The 20,010-nt window shown below is 36.9% G+C and overlaps 1 protein-coding gene across 5 annotated transcripts in view; it reads left to right on the top strand.

Annotated features, from left to right (window-relative positions):
- The first annotated feature begins 328 nt into the window (after window positions 1–328).
- Window positions 329–20,010, top strand: part of LOC150099108 (protein disulfide-isomerase A5) — a 953,872-nt gene continuing 934,190 nt past the window's right edge. For 2 of the 5 annotated variants that reach the window (XR_016549469.1, XM_090404750.1), the window contains exon 1: window positions 658–722. Coding sequence is in view for 3 of the 5 variants with exons in the window: in XM_090404750.1 (XP_090260876.1) it covers window positions 669–722 (54 nt within the window). In the remaining 2 variants the exon portion in view is untranslated. Of the gene's footprint in view, window positions 393–657; window positions 723–1,000; window positions 1,082–1,388; window positions 1,766–20,010 lie in introns of those variants that run through there. The other 3 variants (XM_090404751.1, XM_090404753.1, XM_090404752.1) reach the window with 3 other exon arrangements.

Raw genomic sequence — 20,010 nt, 5'->3', positions numbered from 1 at the left:
TTCTTGAGATGAACAAGCGATGGAGAGGATTCAGACCAAGATGGTAATGGCCTCTGAAATGTTCCTTATGAGGCTATATTGAAGGTGTGTGGATTGCAGAAGTTGGTTAATATGAGAAAAATAGGAGATATAATTGAAACATTTAAGTTGCTTAAAGGATTTTATAGGATAGATGTAGGGGAAATATTTCAGTACTTAGCTAGAGGGTTCAGAACAAGGGATCATCCCTAGAAGTTGAATAAAGGTGTGGTGAATAGGAGTATGAGGACTGGATTTTTGCTTGGCGAGTTGTGAATAAGCGGAATGTGTTGGCAGAGTCAGTTGTGAGTGCTTTGTCTATAATGGGTTCAAGGAGAGGTATGATAGATTGCTTGTATAATTGGATCTCCAGCGTAAGTCTTCGGCTCCATGGAAGTGCCCGTATAATAATAATAATAATAATAATAATAATAATAATAATAATAAACTAAAAATATGAAATAAATGCTATTTTTGAAAAATTGCTAAATTTTCATTAATAAAATAAAATAATATGTTAATACTTCAATATTGTCACCTCCCACCAAATAAAACAAAGTATGTACATATCACTCTGGGTACTGTATGTGAATATAGTGTTAAACTTAGTTGATTTATATAATGATTTAACCTGTTAACGTGGCGGCATCATGGCAGCCTACAGCAAAGTTAGCGTGTTTTCATTGCTGTATTTCATAATTTTTGTAAGTCCATTTCTTTTGGATAGAATTAAATTGCGTACACTAGTTTAGACGCGAAAGTCTGTTATTTATGTCTTAAAGAACTGAAATGAGTATCGAAATTTGGTTAATGAAAATGTTTACATTTTATATGTTCAAGAACACGTGATTGTTTGATGTGCAAGCAGAAACGTGTTGCCGCTGCCTTTTTAAATACTTTTTTTTTTTTTGAAGTTGTCGAACCCTTGCATTTTTTAGATAGAATTCCTTTCTGAAGTAGTTTTAATACGTTATATTATTCATTGGAAAGGAAAGTAATTTATACTGAACATGTACATATTTGTGTTCATTTATTTTTCCAAGCGTGAGCAACACGTTTTCAAGTGAGACATCTTCACGACTTTCCCACTTATTTATAGAAGTTTACTTCACGTATTAGTTTTTCTATTATCCAATAACACTGTGAAGTCAAGGGTTTCTATATGCAAGTTATATAGAAACATATATAAGTAGCATAGTTGTATGATATTTCACCTGCGAAAGTGTTGTTTGCGCACGCATGGGTAAAATTAGGATGAACAACAAGAATTTATTATGTATAACGTGTTTTCTTCCCACTGGAAAAACTTTCTTCTGTTGTCTCTTCTTTGTCATATTATGATAATATGGTGCTACACCGTTTTGCTACTTGTATATGGAAATAACACTTGCCATTAATTTAGCTGTAGAGATCTTTCTTGCTCCTCTCTTTGTGCCTGCTTCATTAGGAATCATCCATCCAGATAGTGCTTAGAGTGGACATATGTTTGGCATAGTGGATTCCTGCCTGTCATTCACTGAGTAAAGCAGAGGTTTGGCACAATAGAGCTAAATTTCCTGGAGTAATCCAATAGGGTTTACATTCATTAAGTGTTCCATTCAGGTCACTTAAAGCAAGCAGTGCTTCCAAAACTTTCATTATCTGCATACTCCTTTTAAAATTTTAATAACACCTGTTTACCCCCTCTCAGGCAAAGGCAATTTGTGAGAAGTTATAACATTTCATTCAAACACAAATAAGTATAATGGTGTTTATTTTTTAGCATTTTCATTGTGATAAATTACAAACATGTGAAACAATTGTTTTATTTATTAAATACATTTATAGTTTTATTTATACAAATCCAATACAGTAGAGGCCGAAATTATGACATTTAAATTTTCAATAATAAAAAAGTTTGAGACAAATGAAATTTAGCAGAGAGTTCTAACTTCCTTGTTCAAACAGTTTGAATTTAAACTTTTAACAGAAACAGTTTGAACCAAGCTGATGAATGTGATTGTGCCATAGTCACAGCCCTAATAGAAATCATTCAATACATACCAAGAGACATGCTTTCTTAAAACTTCCTTTAGATTTTTGAGTTATTAAAAAAATTATTTATAGAATAGACTAGCATTATTAATTTGCAACAATATGGTGACAAAAATATTAAAGGGGTAAAAAAAAAAAGTAGTGAAAAAATAAAGTGTCATACATATACCCTAAAGATCTTTTGCATACCCCTAGTGGTACGTGTACCACTTTAAGAAATATGGACTTAAAGAATACTGACAGTTCTATTAAACCTTAATAATTTCTAGGGCATCTCCATGGAGTCACTTATTTATTTGGGGAGCTTGTAGTACTTATTAACACAAAACCTATCATATTTCTTGAATTTATACACCAATAAAGCAATGACAACTACCTCTGGGAGCTTTATTCCACCCATTCACCACTCTTCATGAGGAGAAAAAACAACAACAAATAAATTGTTCCTTACACCTTTGCTAACTGCATGCTGGCACAATCCTCATAGAGAGCATCCCATTGATGATAGGCTTCAAGTCAGAATCTGTCATGTTACTCACTGATCACTCATCCAAGTGACCATATCTAGGTGCAGCAATGTTCAGACATGGCTATATTAAAGTCTTATAAGGAACATTAATAAACTCCCTGCTTTCACTGTATTCAACATCCAGAGAATCTGATGAGCTATTTTGGTCACCTTAGCAAGATCCCCCTCTAAACTTTAACTTCCTGTCAAATAGTCAGCCCAAAATTACTGTCCTCATCAATTTCTTGCAGTCCTGTTCCATCATTGTAATGCACATCTTGTGATCTCGTCATCCCAAAGTGCTTAACCCTACATCTTGCCTGCCTGCTGTTATCATTTTCCTGTACTGTGTCATTCTACAAGATCTCTAGATGTGTGTATCATCTTCATTAACTATTGTCCAGTTTTGCATCATCGACAATCATGCAGATATTTCAATCTTAAACGAACTTTAATCATTAAAGAACTTAAATCAGTTTTCTTGAAATTAAATTTGGTAGTGTTGCTCATGTCCAGAGTCCTGTGATACACTAGTCACCTGCCTTTTACAAGCTTCAATCTCACCACTACCATATACTACTCTTTGACACCATCAGCCAGTCTGTAATCTATATCACTAGCTTCATGTTCATCCCCATTTACTCCAGTTTATGTAACAGTAGCACGTAGTAGCCAATTGAATGCCTTTACAAAGCCAGCATTATCACTATGTAGCTGTTTGCTATATTCTACTCAGTTGATCAAATTAAATTTTTAAGGCAAGACCTACCTTTCACAGAATACTTCTGCCCCTTCTCCATAGAATATTGTTTTCCTGTACATCCATTCCTGAATTCCTCCTTTTGCCTACATCTCCAATATCCTAATCATCCCCTCCTGAAGTACCAATGTCTTTAATTTGCTGCCTCTGTCTTATTCCCCTTTATGCAGTAGAACTATTTTACCCTTTCCATTCCTTGAGCTGACACTCAAGTTAAACAGTCTGAGAACAGAGGCAGTGCCAATTCCTTTGCATGTTCTCATAATATGCAGCCTGATATCCTATCTGATTTAATGGCCATATTTGCATACAAGTTTCTGGAAGCAGGGTGCTTAATGGTCAAAGCTATATAACTGAGGAGACCTCCACATAGCCTTTAAAGAAATGCAGAAAACCAACCAGAGCTTCTGATCTCGTGTCCAATCCTCATCTTCTCTTGGTGCACCCTGTGAGGTATCTACCTGGATACTGAACAATTGAGGATGGGCTGGCAATTTGGGATTTAGCCGACCACATTGCATTCTTATTGGGTTAAACCACAATATAAAATGATGGTACAGCATGACAGAATTTCATGCTGGGTGGGACGTCGCCTGTTGTTTATGCCAGGGAACCAGGGTGAACAGAGAAAAGTCAGCTACTGGAACAGTCAGGGTAACACAGAGGATTGCTGCAATAATGAGATGGACACTGACCTGCAAAGATAAAATGGTTATCATTCCATTGTATAAGACTCTGATCAGACCACACTTAGACTATTGTTCTCAGATCTGGTCCCCAGGATTTGAAGGGGGATAAATGAACTGTGGAATAGGTACAAAGTCAGATAACAAAGATGGTATCAGGAGTGTACAATGTTAGTTATGAGGATCGACTGAGGGAGTGTGTTCTGCAGAGTTTGGTGGATAGAAGGAGAAGTGATGTGATTGAGACAGACTTTTAAATTGTTGAGAGGTTGTTACAGGGTTGACACTGGGGAGTTCTTTCGCTTGGTTGAACAGCGGAAAGGAGTCATGACAAGGGGCCATCCCTGGAAGTTACGAAAGGAAACTATGAGAAAGAGGGTAAGGAGTGTTTCCTTTGCATGGAGGGTGGTTGGACCATGGAATGCATTGCCTGATGGAGTGGTGAGAGCGAGAACGGTCAGTGCGTTTAAGGAGTGGTATGATAGACTTTGTGATTCCTAGGAGGAACCTCCCTCGATGAGTCTTGATGGACTTGTGTTTCTTAGAAAGGACCTTCTGCGATGAGTCTTTTGACTCCATGGAGGCCTGAATAATAATAATAATAATACAGAGACAAATGTAAGAAAGCTAAAACACTGCAAACCGAGGTAAACAAAAGTAATGGGAAGACTTTGGTTAGAACGTAGATAATAAATGTCAAGAAGGGGCAAGATATTCTGGAGATTGTTGAAAAAGTTCAGAAATGGAAAAAAGAGTAAAAGGAATTAGAGATGATAAAGGTGATATGAAAACTGGAGAACATGATATCCTTCATTTATGGAGCAATTACTTCAAAAAATTGCTAAATGAAACAAGCAGTGATAGCACAGTGGTAAAAAAAACACTCAACGGGCATGTAATCAGGAATACATATCCATACTTTGAAGTAGAAAACCCATCAGAAGCCTGAAATGTAGAAAGGCAACTGGAGTAGATGATATTCGACCAGAAATGCTCAAGTATGGAGGTATTAAAGTCTTACAGTAGCGACATTGCATAGTTTTCAGAAGGCCTGGACAGAGTGACGAATTCCAGATGATCGGAATAGAGCTCTCATAGTTCCCATATATAGAAAGGGACAGTGGCGCACTCAGGATTTAATCTTGGGGGGGGGGGGTTTGAGTAGAAGATTTGAGAATACACACTATGCATTGCATACGAGTTATGACTGAGCATCTGCAATGATCGCTGATACACGACACCAGTGATCTTCTCTTGCCCAGCTCGGACAAATGAAGTAGCGCCTGTACACTACTTCGTTCGCCTTGCGTTCACAGCGGCCAGGATTCCTGAGTGCTTATAGGGTATTCCCACCTTATGTGACCACTAATTCATAAGTAGCATAGAAATAGAAGACACGACACAACATAAATTGTTTTAAAAAAATGAATTTTAATTAGGAAAAGATTTTTGGAAATTTTTCTAGTGTTTTTTCCTTTTTCTTTTTTTTTTTTTGGGAGGGGGCATAGCCCCTTGACCCCCCCCCCCCCTCCCTGGGTGTGCCAATGGAAAGGGAAATAAAACTGAATATGAGAATTGAAATTGAAACTGTACACCTTAATGAGTGTTCCTTGTAAGATTTATGCAAGTATACTTGAGAAATGATTGAGAAGGATTGTAGAAGAAAATCTTGGTGAAAAACAAGCTGGATTCAGGCCAAATAGAGGCTGTCAGGATCAGATTGTCACTTTATGACATATAGTTAAGAAATCATGGAAATATAACAAAGATCTGTATTTAAGTTTTGTAGATCTGGAAAAGGCATATGACAAGGTGTCAAGAGAAAAGCTATTCAAAATGCTACAGTTGTATGGTTCAATTGGGCATTATATCAAGCAATATTTAGTCTTTAATTGAGTTGTAACTCAGCAGGTGGAATTGAAGGAATTACAGGAAGATGGTTTGATATTAAATCTGGTGTCAGACAAGGATGTCTATTATCCCCTCTGTTATTCATTGTCTATATTGATCTTGATCACATTATGAAGGAAAGCAGTATTAAACCTGATATCAAAATTGGAGATGTTAATCTCAGCTCTTTACTTTATGCAGATGATGTTATACTTTTAAGTAAATCCAGTGTAAGTCTGAAGATTCTCCTACTAAATTGAATAACTGTTGTAATAAATTTGGTATGAAAATCAGCAGTAACAAGACAGAGACATTGGAAATAGGCAGAAACACTGAAAATATTAACTGCATCGTGAATGGAGAACCTATAGAACAAGTAAAACATTTCTGTTACTTAGTCATGATTTTTAGTGAAGATTATTATTATTATTACATGACACCTCCAGGGAGTCCAAAGACTCATCGAGGGAGTGCACCTACTCTACAGGTCTTTCTCCACCAACTACAATCATCATCTACAGCAACGCCATCTACCGCCCACCACCACCACTACTAGTATTTTCATTGACAATCACAATCCATCCCTGCGGCAGGATTCGAACCCATAGTGTAACTGCTCTCCAGCCTTTTGACTGGAGAGCAGTTATGCTAACCACTTGGCCAACCAGGCCAGCAAAAAAAGATGGTAAATTAAATATGGAAATAGACAACAGAATGAACAAAGCCATCATTGTAGGAAGTCAACTGAATAAATTTGTATGGAATAAGAGAGAAATTAGTCAAGACTAAATTTGCTGTATATAAGACAGTGTTCAAACCAATTTTAATGTATGGATCTGAGAGCTGGGTTAGAAATAAAACACTTTACCAAAGACTAGAGACAGCAGATATGAGAGTCCTGAGAAAGATTAGAGATATGAACAGATGGCATTAATATCAATATCATATGAAAAACGAGGATATTAGTAAAGAACTTGACATTGTCAGCATCCAGGAATACGTTAGCAGAGCTAATCAAAGGTGGTATGGTCACTTAAACAGAATAGAAGAGGAAGATTAGCAAAACAGGTGTTCTGTGCCAGGTTGGCAGGAAAAAGACCGAGAGGATGACCAAGATATAGGTGGAGTGATACAGTAAAAAGTGCCTTAGAAGATAGATATATAAGATCTGATGATTTTGGAGTGTTGACAGGTAACAGATTCATTTGGAATGAAATTGTAGATAAGAAGTTAATAATGATGTTAGTTTTTCATGTAGTACTATCATATCCTATACACCCTTTGAGAGTACATTTCAGGAATTTGATGATGATGTTGTTTCTGCAACCACTTCCAATTCATTCTAGCTATTCTTGCATTAGTCAGCCACATGTGGCAAACTAATGTCTGCAGTATCATCACCTGGATGGTACACCTTGCAGAATATTTATTCATTGACTCAACTTCTGTTACCTCCTTGTCATCACCACTTGTGAAAGCGATCTTTTCATAGTCATTTTTTCTTTTACTCACTACATGGTGAAAGAACTTTGGGATTTCATTTGGCTTGATTAGCTAGCCTCATTGCACAGTGTATTTTTTGCCTTATCTTATTGGTCACCCTTTTGCTTGTACTTTCTACTGTTCTTGAGTTTGCTGATCACCTTTCTTCTAATATTCTCTCAAGAAGGGAATGCGTTATGGGATACTAGGACAACTTGCGGTGAATTCAGTTAACTTTGTACAAAATTAGCCAAGTTGTGAGGATATTTCACTTATAAACATTTGTTTTGATATGTTTTGGTAAAATAATGATAAACAAGCCAGGAGAGTGACTAGTATGGTAAGGAAGGTGAAACTGGAATATGAGAAGACATTGGCCCTAAGATCCAAAGAAAATCCCAGGGAATTTTTTAGCTATGTGGCCAGTAGGAGGAGAAATGATTGTGGAAGAATGAAATTGTGGGATAAAAATGGGAACAGAGTGATAATAAAGTTTATAATATAATGTTATTATAATATAAAAATATTATAATAACAGAGTTTATAATAAAGTGACAAGAGAGCAGTGGATGAGGGAAAGGCATATACTGCCATTTTTTTGGATTTTGCAAAAGCATTTGACAGGGTGCCACATTATAAGCTGATATTTAAGTTGCAGCACATGGGTTGAGATGTCAGGTTAGTCAACTGGATTCAGGATTGGCTGTCTGATAGGTATCAGGGAGAGTTGTGTATTTTGGAGTAGTATCAAGGAGGCAGAAGGTTACAAGTGGGGTCCACAGAGCTCAGTACTGGGATCTGCATTGTGTAACCTTTATATCATTGATGTCAACAGATTGCAAGTGGGATATTCAGTTGTTTGCAGATGATGTGAAGCTGGGAAGGGTTATTAGTAATAGTACAGATGTGGTAGCCCTGCAAGCGGATTTTAATAAACTAGACAGATGGGCAAATGAATGGGGGGGTGTCGGTTTAATGCAGCAAAATGTAAAATCTTGAAGTTTGGGATGCATCAGTTGGAGGCTGCATACTCGATTGGAGGAGCTGTAATGGTAGAAGTAGGGGAGACAAGAGATCTTGTGGTGATGATTGATAGAAAACTGAAATTCAGGGAACATATTGCAAAGGCGGCGATGGTAACCCAGAAGATTGCCGCAATATTGAGAAGCACGCTGACCTGCAGAGATAAAAGGGTTATGATTCCATTGCATAAGACCCTGATCAGACCACACTTAGACTACTGTTCTCAGATTTGGTCCCCAGGATTTGAAGAGGATAAATTAACTGTGGGAAAGAGTACAGAGGCTGAGGGAATGTGGACTACAGAGATAGAAGAAGGAGAGGTGATATGATTGAGACTTTTAAACTGTTGAGAGGTAGTAACAGGGTTGACACTGGGGAGTTCTTTCGCTTGGTGGAACAGCAGGAAGGAGTGATGACAAGGGGCCATCCCTGGAAGTTATGAAAGGAAGCTATCAGCAAGAGGGTGAGAGTGGTTTCTTTGCATGGAGAATAGTTGAACCATGTGTGTTGTCTGATAGAGTGCTGAGAGCAAGAACGGTCAATAAGTTCAAGGAGTGGTATGATAGACTTTGCATTTCCTAGGAAGGACCTCCCATGATGAGTCTCTTGATTCCATGGAGGCCTGAATAATAATAATACTCTAGAGCAGCGCTTCCCAAACTGTGGGCCGTAGGTTTTGTCGAGGGGGGGCCTTGAAATAATGAAAACAAATTTTAAATGTTTTAAGACTAAGTAGATTTTTTTATTTTAAAAGAAACGTATTTAACTTTTATTTTTTTTTGTTATTTTTTATATTTTAATGGAAAAATTCACACATTGGTGTTGGTTCACAAACTTTGCTTCCTGCGTATTTCGGCGCTTAATGAATATTAGTAAATATTGCTTATTCATATGTCTCATTTCAAAGCACTGGTTAATTGTATTTACTTCGAATGCTCTCCAGGGAAGCTCCAAATCTTCCTCTCCCTTTCATCACGCGTGCGTTCGTAATCAGGGACTGTTGATATTGATTTTATATACATATCAAAACTCGTTTTATATTATCACTGTCATCCAAGCTAGTTTTCTGTTACCAATAAAAGTTTCGCATATACTTCACACATGAAAAAAAGCTTAAACAAGTTCATGTGGGGAGATAGTAACTCGCTTGCAGTTTACCAATAAAAGTTTCGCATATACTTCACACATGAAAAAAAGCTTAAACAAGTTCATGTGGGGAGATAGTAACTCGCTTGCAGTTTACCAATAAAAGTTTCGCATATACTTCACACATGAAAAAAAGCTTAAACAAGTTCATGTGGGGAGATAGTAACTCGCTTGCAGTGGTAAACAACACCCCTCCCTAACAGCCACTATACTGCAGAGGCAATAAAAACAAGTACTTTTATTATGCCAGTGAACAATGTACGAGGAGTCTGTGTAGTATATTTCTCAACAAATAGTGCAATTAGAGACAAATGGGATAAAAACACACTAATTAATGAATCACATGTCTCCTCATACAGAAACTATGCTGTATAGACTGAAACAAAACCACATGTTGCAGCAAACACAGTATCTAACTAAAAACTATTGTTATTAATTAGATGTGGGTGAGTTCGATATGTTATGGCAGTTTCGCATATGGAATTTGGTTGAAGAGAGTTAGCATTTCAACTCAATTGTCAGCTATGCTTTTATCTTTCGGTTGCGCGATCTTTTATTAATACCGCACCAATCATATGCACGTTTTAATAACCTGTTTCGCGTTAGGCTTAATTACCTTAAAAGGAGAAAAGTCAAAAGAGAAAAATGTTCCTGGTCTGGGGATTCCCTTATTCAGGTAATATTCACTAATTTCATGTTATCAGTCTGTGGTATGCCAGTATCGGTAAGTGGTGATATTATTTTATCTATTCTACATTAAAATATTTAATCCTGAGATGGATAAGTGGCTGATAAAAAATAAAAAAAATTCCTGCGAATAATCAGAAGCAGAAACAGACTCAAAAAAAGGACAGTATTTCATATTTTACCAGAACAGCCTGCATCGTCTTCCGAACCAAATGGTAAGAGGCAAAAAATGTAATATATGCATTTGATTTTTGCAATATTCGCTGTGTTTGTTTTGTATTGAATATAAATACAATAAATATTATAATAATATATCTCTCTATTACGATTTTTTTCGAGGGGGGGGGCCTTAAAATATTTTCATTTTTGCAAAGGCGGCCCTGACATCCAGAAGTTTGGGAAGCACTGCTCTATAGAAAAAACATGGCAAGGCCACTCTTATGCCTCCAGTAAGTCGGATGGCAATATTTCACCTAGTAATGAAAGACATCTACCAACTACAGGTTGTTACACGTGATATCTTGAGATCATAATATTCTCCGTTATCATGGTGTAACATGAAAAATAAATAACATAAATAAAAAAAAAACCTGCATAAAAAGGATAATTTAATTAATAAAATATTCTTGCATCCAGTATAAATTGAGTAAAATGTAAAGGTCTATTATAAATTAAGATAACAAAAGAAAAGAATGTATTAAGATGTATTATGACTAAACAAGGAATTTGTATTAAATAAGTAGCTAACTAAGAATTAATATAGTAATGCGATTAAGAATGAAAGAGCTAAGTACATAAGTATAAAAGAATGAGTCATGAAATACGCTATGTAAGAGGCTACAGATTAAGCATTCAGTAGAATTCTGAGAAAAGGTTTAAAAGGGGGTTAAGATAGAGGCTAACAAGAGAAATAACGGAATATCGCTTAGGGCCTATACCCGGATAGAAACTTCGTTACGAGTTGCCGATAAAAATGACGTATGGCGGCAAAATGCTACCCAATTGGTAGACAGACGGAAAACAAGTAGGAGGCTGGGAAAAGAAGTAAGAAAGGGCGCCGTTAGGGCAGCAGCTATAAAAGGGTTGGTAAACCCCCCCCCCCCTCGAGGCTGTTCGAAGAGTAGGCTCTTTTGGGTTTAGGAGAAGACGTTTAGATAGTCAAGGGGGCTTGAGGCCTTTTTGCCTTTTGCCAGAGGAGAAGAAACGTTTGGATAGTCGCGGTGGTTTTAGTTTGGTTTTCTAGTGGATTTCACGGTGTTCCTGAGTGGAGAGATATGGCTTATATCCCCATGCCATAACAAGGAATCGAAGGTGAGCAGGAAAGCTATTCCCGTATTCCTATGTAGAAAGCGAAATATACCATAGAGTCATAGGAAGCTGTGAAAATATCGATGTCCTTGTTTCGGATAGTACAGCCGACGGCGCAGATGTTTATATAGCCCTGAATTGCAAGAAGTTATGCATGCAAGTTCTTTCAGTAGAAGGTAAAGGCCCGTAAGTGAAGATAAAGAAAGGTATTGTGAATTTTGTCTTATGTTAACTAGAAGTTGTTTGTGATAGGTACCATTGTCATAATACGGAACTGTTAAAGTGATTAGGGAGAAATTATAATAGGACTTTAGAATTTGATAGAGAGTGTTATAAGTAAGCTAGCTAGTGTTGATGATTTGTGAATAATTAATTGTCCTATGAATCTTGAGTGCCTACTATATTGTAAAAGGAAAGTTAATGACATAGTAGTGTGTTAATGAAGTAAATGGTTTTGTTAATATTGAGTTTGATTAGTGTGAATTGAGTAATCAAGTAGCCTGAGGAAATTGAATGCCTAGTGTGATGTGTAGAGAATCGGAATTGTCATAAGTTTGTGCTAGAGTAGTTAATGATTTTGTTAGTGTACTTGAAGTTGAATAATCTAATAGTGTGTGGTAATCTAATTTGTCCATGTTAAGTGAATTCATGTTTTGTATGAAATTTTGTGGCGGCATGATCGTAGTAACTTTTGTCGAATCATAGCCCATCTACTTGTATTAAGCTAATTTTAGTGTGTAAGTAATTTAGTTGAGTATTTTGATATGTACCATGTTTAGAGAAATAATAAACCTTTTGTTTAATGATAAAAAAGTTGTCTGATATTGCTAATCCAATGCACCGCTTAGAAACATTCGAGCCTAATCACGCGGGGAATTAATGTTAAGAAACGGGAAGTTTAAGGAATTAATGTTGAGTAACAAGAAATAGTGTCACGACTGCAATAGTTACACTTTCAGATATTTGAGTTCCTTTTCTCTGTTTATGTATAAAATATCTTAAACTAAATATCCCAAAGGGCGCAGTTAAAATACAAATACTAGGGATACTATGGGGAACAATAACTCAGATATTAGTAGAAAATTTGGTGATGTCTTGAATGTAGAAGTTAGAAGAATATAGACGAAGGCAAGTTTGTAAGACAAACAAAATCTTAGGATAGAAAGGGACATAACAAGGTGTAGTTGTCATTTCCTCCAACTAGAGAAGGTATGATTTTAATGAAGCAATTTAATACTTACCTTGCTAGAGCTACATTTGTGAAAACAGTCCATACTATTGGAAGGTAGGATGCCTTGGCTGGAAGAGGCTATATATTGCTAATGCTGTATAGCATTGCAATATATATGCTGTATTACGTTAAAAATACCAAGAAATTTTATACTTGGTTTTAATCCTTTTCCCAAGTAAGCAAGTTTTGCATGTTAAATATATTCATGTCATGTGCAAAACTTTGCTTCGCTTTCTTGGGAAAAGGATTAAAACCGATATAAAATTTTTTGGTATATTTAACTTATAATAAACCCAAGGCAAAAGACTTCCTACATCTTTCTCTCATCAAGAGATTTTTGTTAATAAGGTCAAGCACTTTTCGTCTACTTGTATATGAAATATATATGACTTCTGCATTACTACAACGTTGATATCTTTCCCAGGTCTGACCCTCACTGATGAGACCTCAATAAAGGGCGAAGCAAATCTGAATAGTGACCTTTCCCGTTATGCACTGCATTATAAACGGCTGAAAGGGGATGTGCTTTGTGTTATGGGATACATACTAAGGCAAGTGATATGAAGTCGTTAGCCTCTATATAAGTAGCTCAGACATGAATATATTTCATGTGCAAAACTTTGCTTTGCTTACTTGGAAAAAGGATTAAAACCAAGTATAAAATTTCTTGGTATCTTTAACGTATAATAAACCCAAGGTAAAAAATTTTCTACATGCCGTACATATATATATATATATATATATATATATATATATATATATATATATCTACCCTATAAATATAAAATGATAAGCCTTTTTATGTAAGGTTTCTATGTAACGTTTTTGTGTCATGTTTTTTTGTCTGGCTTCTTAATATAACATATAATAATTAATAATAATAATAATTTGGTATGAGTAGTGTAATTATTTTTATATAAAAATTTTGAGGAAATAATAAATTTTTTTTAAAAATAGAAAAATATTAAGCGTTGCACTATTTTTATAGATATATAAGACAAAGCTAATATTGAACACAAATGGCTGTTTTCAAGTCTTAGCAAGTAGTGCAACAACAAGACGACTCGGAAGTAGTGCAAGAAGGGGCAACTCACGGCAAAGGTGGAGCAAGCTCTGAGCATCTGATCCAAAAATAACCAGCTTACTAGCTCAGAGAACCGGTTCCAGCCTGGAACGGGGCTGGTTGGGCGCTGTAGGCACCATGGGGGGGGGGGGGGGGTAGAACCTCCCACTTTCGAGTTTTCAAAATTTGAGTCATCAGAATTCAAGGAGAACCGACCTACCAGTCCGGAATAGGGAGGGGGGCGCCGTAGGTGCCAGGGAGGAGTGGAATCCCTTTTCTAGTCTTCAAAATTCGAGTCATCAGAATTCAAGGAGAACTGGCCTACCAGTCTGGAACTCGGGGGAATTAGAGGCCGCAGGCGCCACGGCTGGACCCCCCTTTCGAGTCTTCAAAATTCGTGTCATCAGAATTCAAGGAGAACTGGCCTACCAGTCCTAAACTTGGGGGGTTGGGCGGCATAGGCATCGGGGGGGGCGGTGCCCCCTTTCAAGTCTTCAAAATTCGAGAACCGGCCTACCAGTCCGGAACACAGGGAGTTGGGTGCTGTAGGCATCAGGAGGAGTAGCCCCCCTAGTACACACACACACACACACATACGCGTGCATTCAGCAGAAACGGTTGAAAGGGAAAATAGTAATTGTATTGACCAGATATGACTGTGAAATTGAGGAGAGAGAGGCAATAATGAATGATAGTAAGAATGTGTCAAAAGAGAGGTCTGTAATATGTGGATGCATGGAATGCATTTGAGGATAGAATAGAGCTGGATATGTGAATGTACTATATTTGAACATGAAAGGACATTGCCATTTGGAAAGTTGTTGCTATCTGAACAAGTGAGTGTGTGGCTTGTGGGGTTAATCCTTTGGGAAATGGGAGAATTTATGGTATATTACAGAGTCGGTGCTGCACGGAATAATAATGGAAATACGAAAGTCTTGTAAGAAGTATTATTTTTGGGATAGTATGCAGTGATATGGTGTGATGTTACCTTTGTTAATAGTGACATGACGTATGGATGTAATATCGTTTTAATTTTCAGCATTTAGAGCTAGCAAAGAATGCATACACTGGCACCTATTTCACAAAACAAGTGCTAGTTTTAAGTGATGAGTTGTAGCCTTTTAGAATAGTTAATATAGATGGGGATGGCAGTAGTTCTGAAAGTATATTGTGTGAGATGGGCAGAAAAGTATTTAGTAGGATGTTGCTATAGGCCAGGTGACACAGAGAAGATGATGAGCAGTAAATGTTTAGGCAGCAAGTTTTGTAAAGTGAATGATGATTATGAGAGATTTTAACTATAGCAGTATAAACATGCAGTAGTAAGGGAATGGAATTTCTGAAATTCTTGAGAGACAGATGTTTCAGGCAACATGTAGTGGAGGGAACACAAGGATCAAGAGTTTTAGATTTGGACCTAGCAGCAAGGATCTGATTGTAATCAAGTTGTCATCCTTGTCCCTGGTTAATAAGAGTGACCATCGAGTCTTGACTTGGAGCCTGAATTCGTCACCAACATGCGTAATAACGTGCTTTATACGCAAAATAGTTACCACTTTAAAAACTAGAATTTTCATAAAATAAAACCTAATTTTCCGACATATAATGATAAACACTCATTCCACGAAATGCATTGATTACCCTATTATCGGGATGGATTCACCTTCTGTCATGTGCAGAAATGTCGAGGGGTCTCGCATCTGTGGTTATACAGCACTTTGGCCTGCATAGCTAATTTTTTCTCATGATCTGATTTGGCCTTTCTTACCAAACTAGTCATTCTTTTTGTTTGCACTTTGGATTGTTCGTGAATATGCTCGATCACCTTTTACTTTATATTCCCTTCACACTCAAATCAGCGCAGAGTCCTGACCTCTTGCTTTATATCTATACTAATCCGCTTAACTGTCACTTGGTTTGTCATCCAGACCTTGGTATGCAGTCTAATACTGCTCCTCTCAAACGATTTCTGACTACTTCATATGCACTACTTACATTATTTCTTTGTAGCTTCTCAGATCATGGCACTGCTCCAACATAAACCCATTTTGACAGAGAATTCCACATGTTTGGCAACTTCCAAGAACAAGACTTGCAAGGTCATTTTCTGCATTTGGAGGCAGAGTGACTCTCTGTCTTGGTTGTTGATATACACTATCTACCAATAATTGTCTGGACACTTGAGCAATTTACAATTGATACCAACAGGCAAACCCTAATATCAGATATGTCCCCCTCCTGCATCCTTTGAGGGAGGCTTTCCACCTATGTGCGGCAGCTTCAAGTAAAAATTGTCAGCAGCAGATTGAGGACATGCTGCTCTGGACCTCAATCACTGCTCCAATTCGTTCCACAGGTGTTTGATGGGATTGAGGTCAGGACTCTCGCAGGTCAGGACAGTTGTTTAATACCCATCTTTTCATACCATTCCATAGCAGCTGTCTTGACCTGTGCAGAGTCCTGACCTCAACCCCATCGAACACCTGTGGAACAAATTGGAGCAATTGTTAAGGTCTATAGCAGCATATCTTCAATCACAACAATGCTCCATGCTGCAAGGCCATCTTGATAGTAACACAGGTTTGTTCCATAAAAACTCCACAGCGTAGGCAGTATCTAATTATCGAATATCAAGGTACTGAATTGCCTTCATGGAACCATAGATAACAACCAGTGGTGTCACTCCAAACCAGCTAAATGCACCCCATACCTTTTACTCCTCTACCACCAAACTTTGAGGTGGACTATGCCCACAAGCATTCACCAGGCTGCCTCCACACCCTGCCATCAGACTGGAAACAGGTGAACCTTGATTGTTTATTTTGGAATACTGTTTTCCACTTGTCAATTGTCCAGTTCATACAATCTTTGCACCGGGCCAGATGAGCTGCTGTGTTTGTTGTAATGTTCGGTTTGTGTGTCACCGCTCTTCTGTGAAAACCTAGTAAATGGAGTTCTTTCTGTACAGTATTAGTGCTCACCATCGTGTAATCTGGAGCTCTGGAACTCATCACGGATGGTCTGTGCCAATTGTAGCTGGTTTTTGCATGCCACCCCCCCCCCCTTTCCTACCTCTAATCTATGTCCTATAGTTAAAGTCTCCCTAATAAATGGTATATATGGCATGCTGATCCTGTGGACTCCCGTCCCCCAGCACCCAACAATATATTTTGTATTATTGGCCTCTATCCCACACGATACGGACTCAAATGAACCATCTTCCTCATACTTAAAATCCTCTAACTTCTCATTTTGTTGTTTATAATTTTTAAGCTATCATCAGCAATACCCCACCTCCTATCCTATTCTCTCTCTCTATCCTCCCTGAAAATATAATATCCTTTACATTCTATCCTTGAAATTATCAATTTATGTCGACCAGGTCTCACTGATGTCTATAATTTTTGGCCAAGTCAGCCTGATCAGTGCCAAAAACTTCTTTCCATTATTCCTGATACTTGCGTATGTGTACATGCATACATCTTATACCCACAAGGAACATGCTTTATTCTTTATATTAACTATCCCATTTTTTTTTTTTTTTTACTGATGGTACTATCTTAAGCACGTTTTGGACATTCTTACACTCACTGGGTTTCATTGGTATCACTCAATAGCTTGGTATCACTCTCCCCCTCCCCCAAAGCACTAGTTTCTCATTTTGCATGATTTTGCACCTCCAGTTTTACTTTATTTAGCAGCAAGCTTATCAGATTCTGAACACCAAATCTGTTCAAGTGCAGACCATCTGCAGTGTAAGTCCTTTTCTCCATTGAGTCACTCTGTCCATCCACAAACATCATTCCTCCTACATAACCTTGACTTCTTCTCAGCCATCCTCTTCCTTTTGCTCTCTTCTGTCATACTGTTACAGTATCCACTGTCTTAATTCTCTTACTCTTCTCTTTTGCTACTTTTAGTAACTCTTTTATATAATCCTACCATATTTGTCTCCTTCCAATCATTCATTCCTACTAAAACAATCAACTCTTTCACACTGACCTTCTACATCCTAATAGCCTTGCTAAGTTGTTAATCTTTGTATTCAGGAAGCACAGTTTCTTCACACTCTCATCAAGCATTCCTCTTATCATGGAATCACCATACAAATTCTTTCCTTACTTTTCCTTTTTCACTTAGTTGAGCATTTCTTTCTCTTTTCTTACACCTCATCTTTCTTTCTATTCTCGGCTATACCACTTTTTAGATGTTTCTGCTTTCGCTTAAGCTCACACTTCATCTTGTTAAGGACTCTGCATAAGCATGCTATTTATGGCCAACTCTTCATTCTTCACATCTTTCATATGACTACTCTGCACTTTTACTCTCTCCATCTGTCCTATCTTCTATCACATTTTTGCACCTATTTCCTGTTATATCGACCACTTCAATATCTGGACCTGAACTTCTGGCATCCACTTTCATTACGTTTCGAACCAAAGTCCATTCACTGTCAAGAATATATTTTGCAGACACTGCATTGCATGAAGTCCTTCAGCTTAAAACGTTTGAGTAAGGATGTTTATGGGTGCCATTGTTTTACTTTGCATCAGTGCCATGTGCCACACCATGAAACAAGCTGTACAAAATAAATTATATTTTAAGACAAATTAACCCAAATCTTATTGCAACCACATATAATCTACTTCTAATTCAATTTATAACCAATACCACTAGGTTTTTAAAAACTCGCCACTGAATTTTCAGTGCTCTCTAATCACAATATCTTCTGCTAGATGCCACCTATTGGATTCTAGTGAAATGGTGACTTTAGTCTTCTGTTTTATGTACTGAACAGATAGTCCTTTTACTTAGACGTTGTCAGGTCCAGTGAACTCACTGTGATATAGGAAGTCCCTTAACATACTCCCAAGCTAAACAGTTGTCCTAATAGTCAGTCGGACTATTCACAGATACCTCAAATATCAATACAGACTGTTGCCCTTTTAAATAAAAAATCACACAACATAGAGAAATATATCTTCTTCTTTTCAGCCATTTTCTGTTCACTGCTGGAAGAAGGCCTCATCTAGTTTCTTCCACCTTCCTCTGTTCTTGGCAATGGTTGACCATTTTTTCCCAACAAAATTTGACAATTCATCACTTCACCTTCTTTTAGGACAGGGGTTGGCAAACATTTTAAGTGTGTGTGCCGAAATCAAACCTTTCATGCAATATTTTCTCATGTGCCAGCCGAAATTTTGGGGAACATATTATTATTTGGTGTCTTTTAAGTATTGGGAGAACCTTTCAAATAATCAAAAATCACTAGAGCGGTAAAATCAAAGAATATTGTAAGAGTGATTATTGTAAGTCATGTAAGATTGAATGAATGTAAAAATTAGTGATGAATTTTTACTTAAGTCCTTCTACCCTATTGACAGAGTGGATATTTTTTATTTGCCTGTAAGTGTAATTCTAGCTGCCATATACAGCTACACAATTTAAAGATGCAATTTTTAAGATCAGCAATGGAGTAAACAATAATTCTGAATATTTTGTTTTTTATAAAGATCAATCAGATAAGTTTTTTCAAGTTTTTCCAATATGTCATGGTCCACAACTCATAATTGTTTTACTCGACTAAAGCACAATAAAAAGAAATAAAATTAAAAGATATTCTTTTGCTAATTCTTAATCCCTTACAAGTAATACATAAAAATTTCAGATAAAATAAAATATTATTTTACCTACATAATATATTAAACAGAAGTTAATCTTTACCATTTTTTAGCAGAAAACATTAAATCGAAACTAGAGAAAGAAAAATAGTGGACATTTTATTTATTTAGCATCAATGAGACTTCTGCTGCTGCCTCATCACTGATGACAGATAACTTATATCAGGTTTATATTTTGTAACCTTTAGAGATATGCATGGGCTACTAGTTTTATCTGTAAGGCTACTCCTATTATGATGAGACTTAACAAAGTTCATCACTGAGAACAATTTTAAACATACAAAAGTTTCTGGAATAGTATTCCAAGCCCTAAGTACCTTGTTTTCTGCACTCTCTCTGTTACTCCCATCTCTAATTGCTCCTTTTCAATATTTTCCAAGTTAACTCTGTGGTCAACAAATTTCTGCTCCCAAATTGAGCTACTTTGAAAATCAATCAACTGCATTTCAAAATCATCCATATTTATCCACGAAAATATTTGCAAGTTAAA

Source organism: Typopeltis vanoorti, chromosome 15, assembly GCF_054136105.1.
Source record: "Typopeltis vanoorti isolate ZY-2024b chromosome 15, IOZ_Tvanoo_1.0, whole genome shotgun sequence".
Taxonomy (NCBI): Eukaryota; Metazoa; Arthropoda; class Arachnida; order Uropygi; family Thelyphonidae; genus Typopeltis; species Typopeltis vanoorti.
Note: the sequence above shows the minus strand (reverse complement) of the source record. Positions and strands in the feature narration are given on the sequence as shown.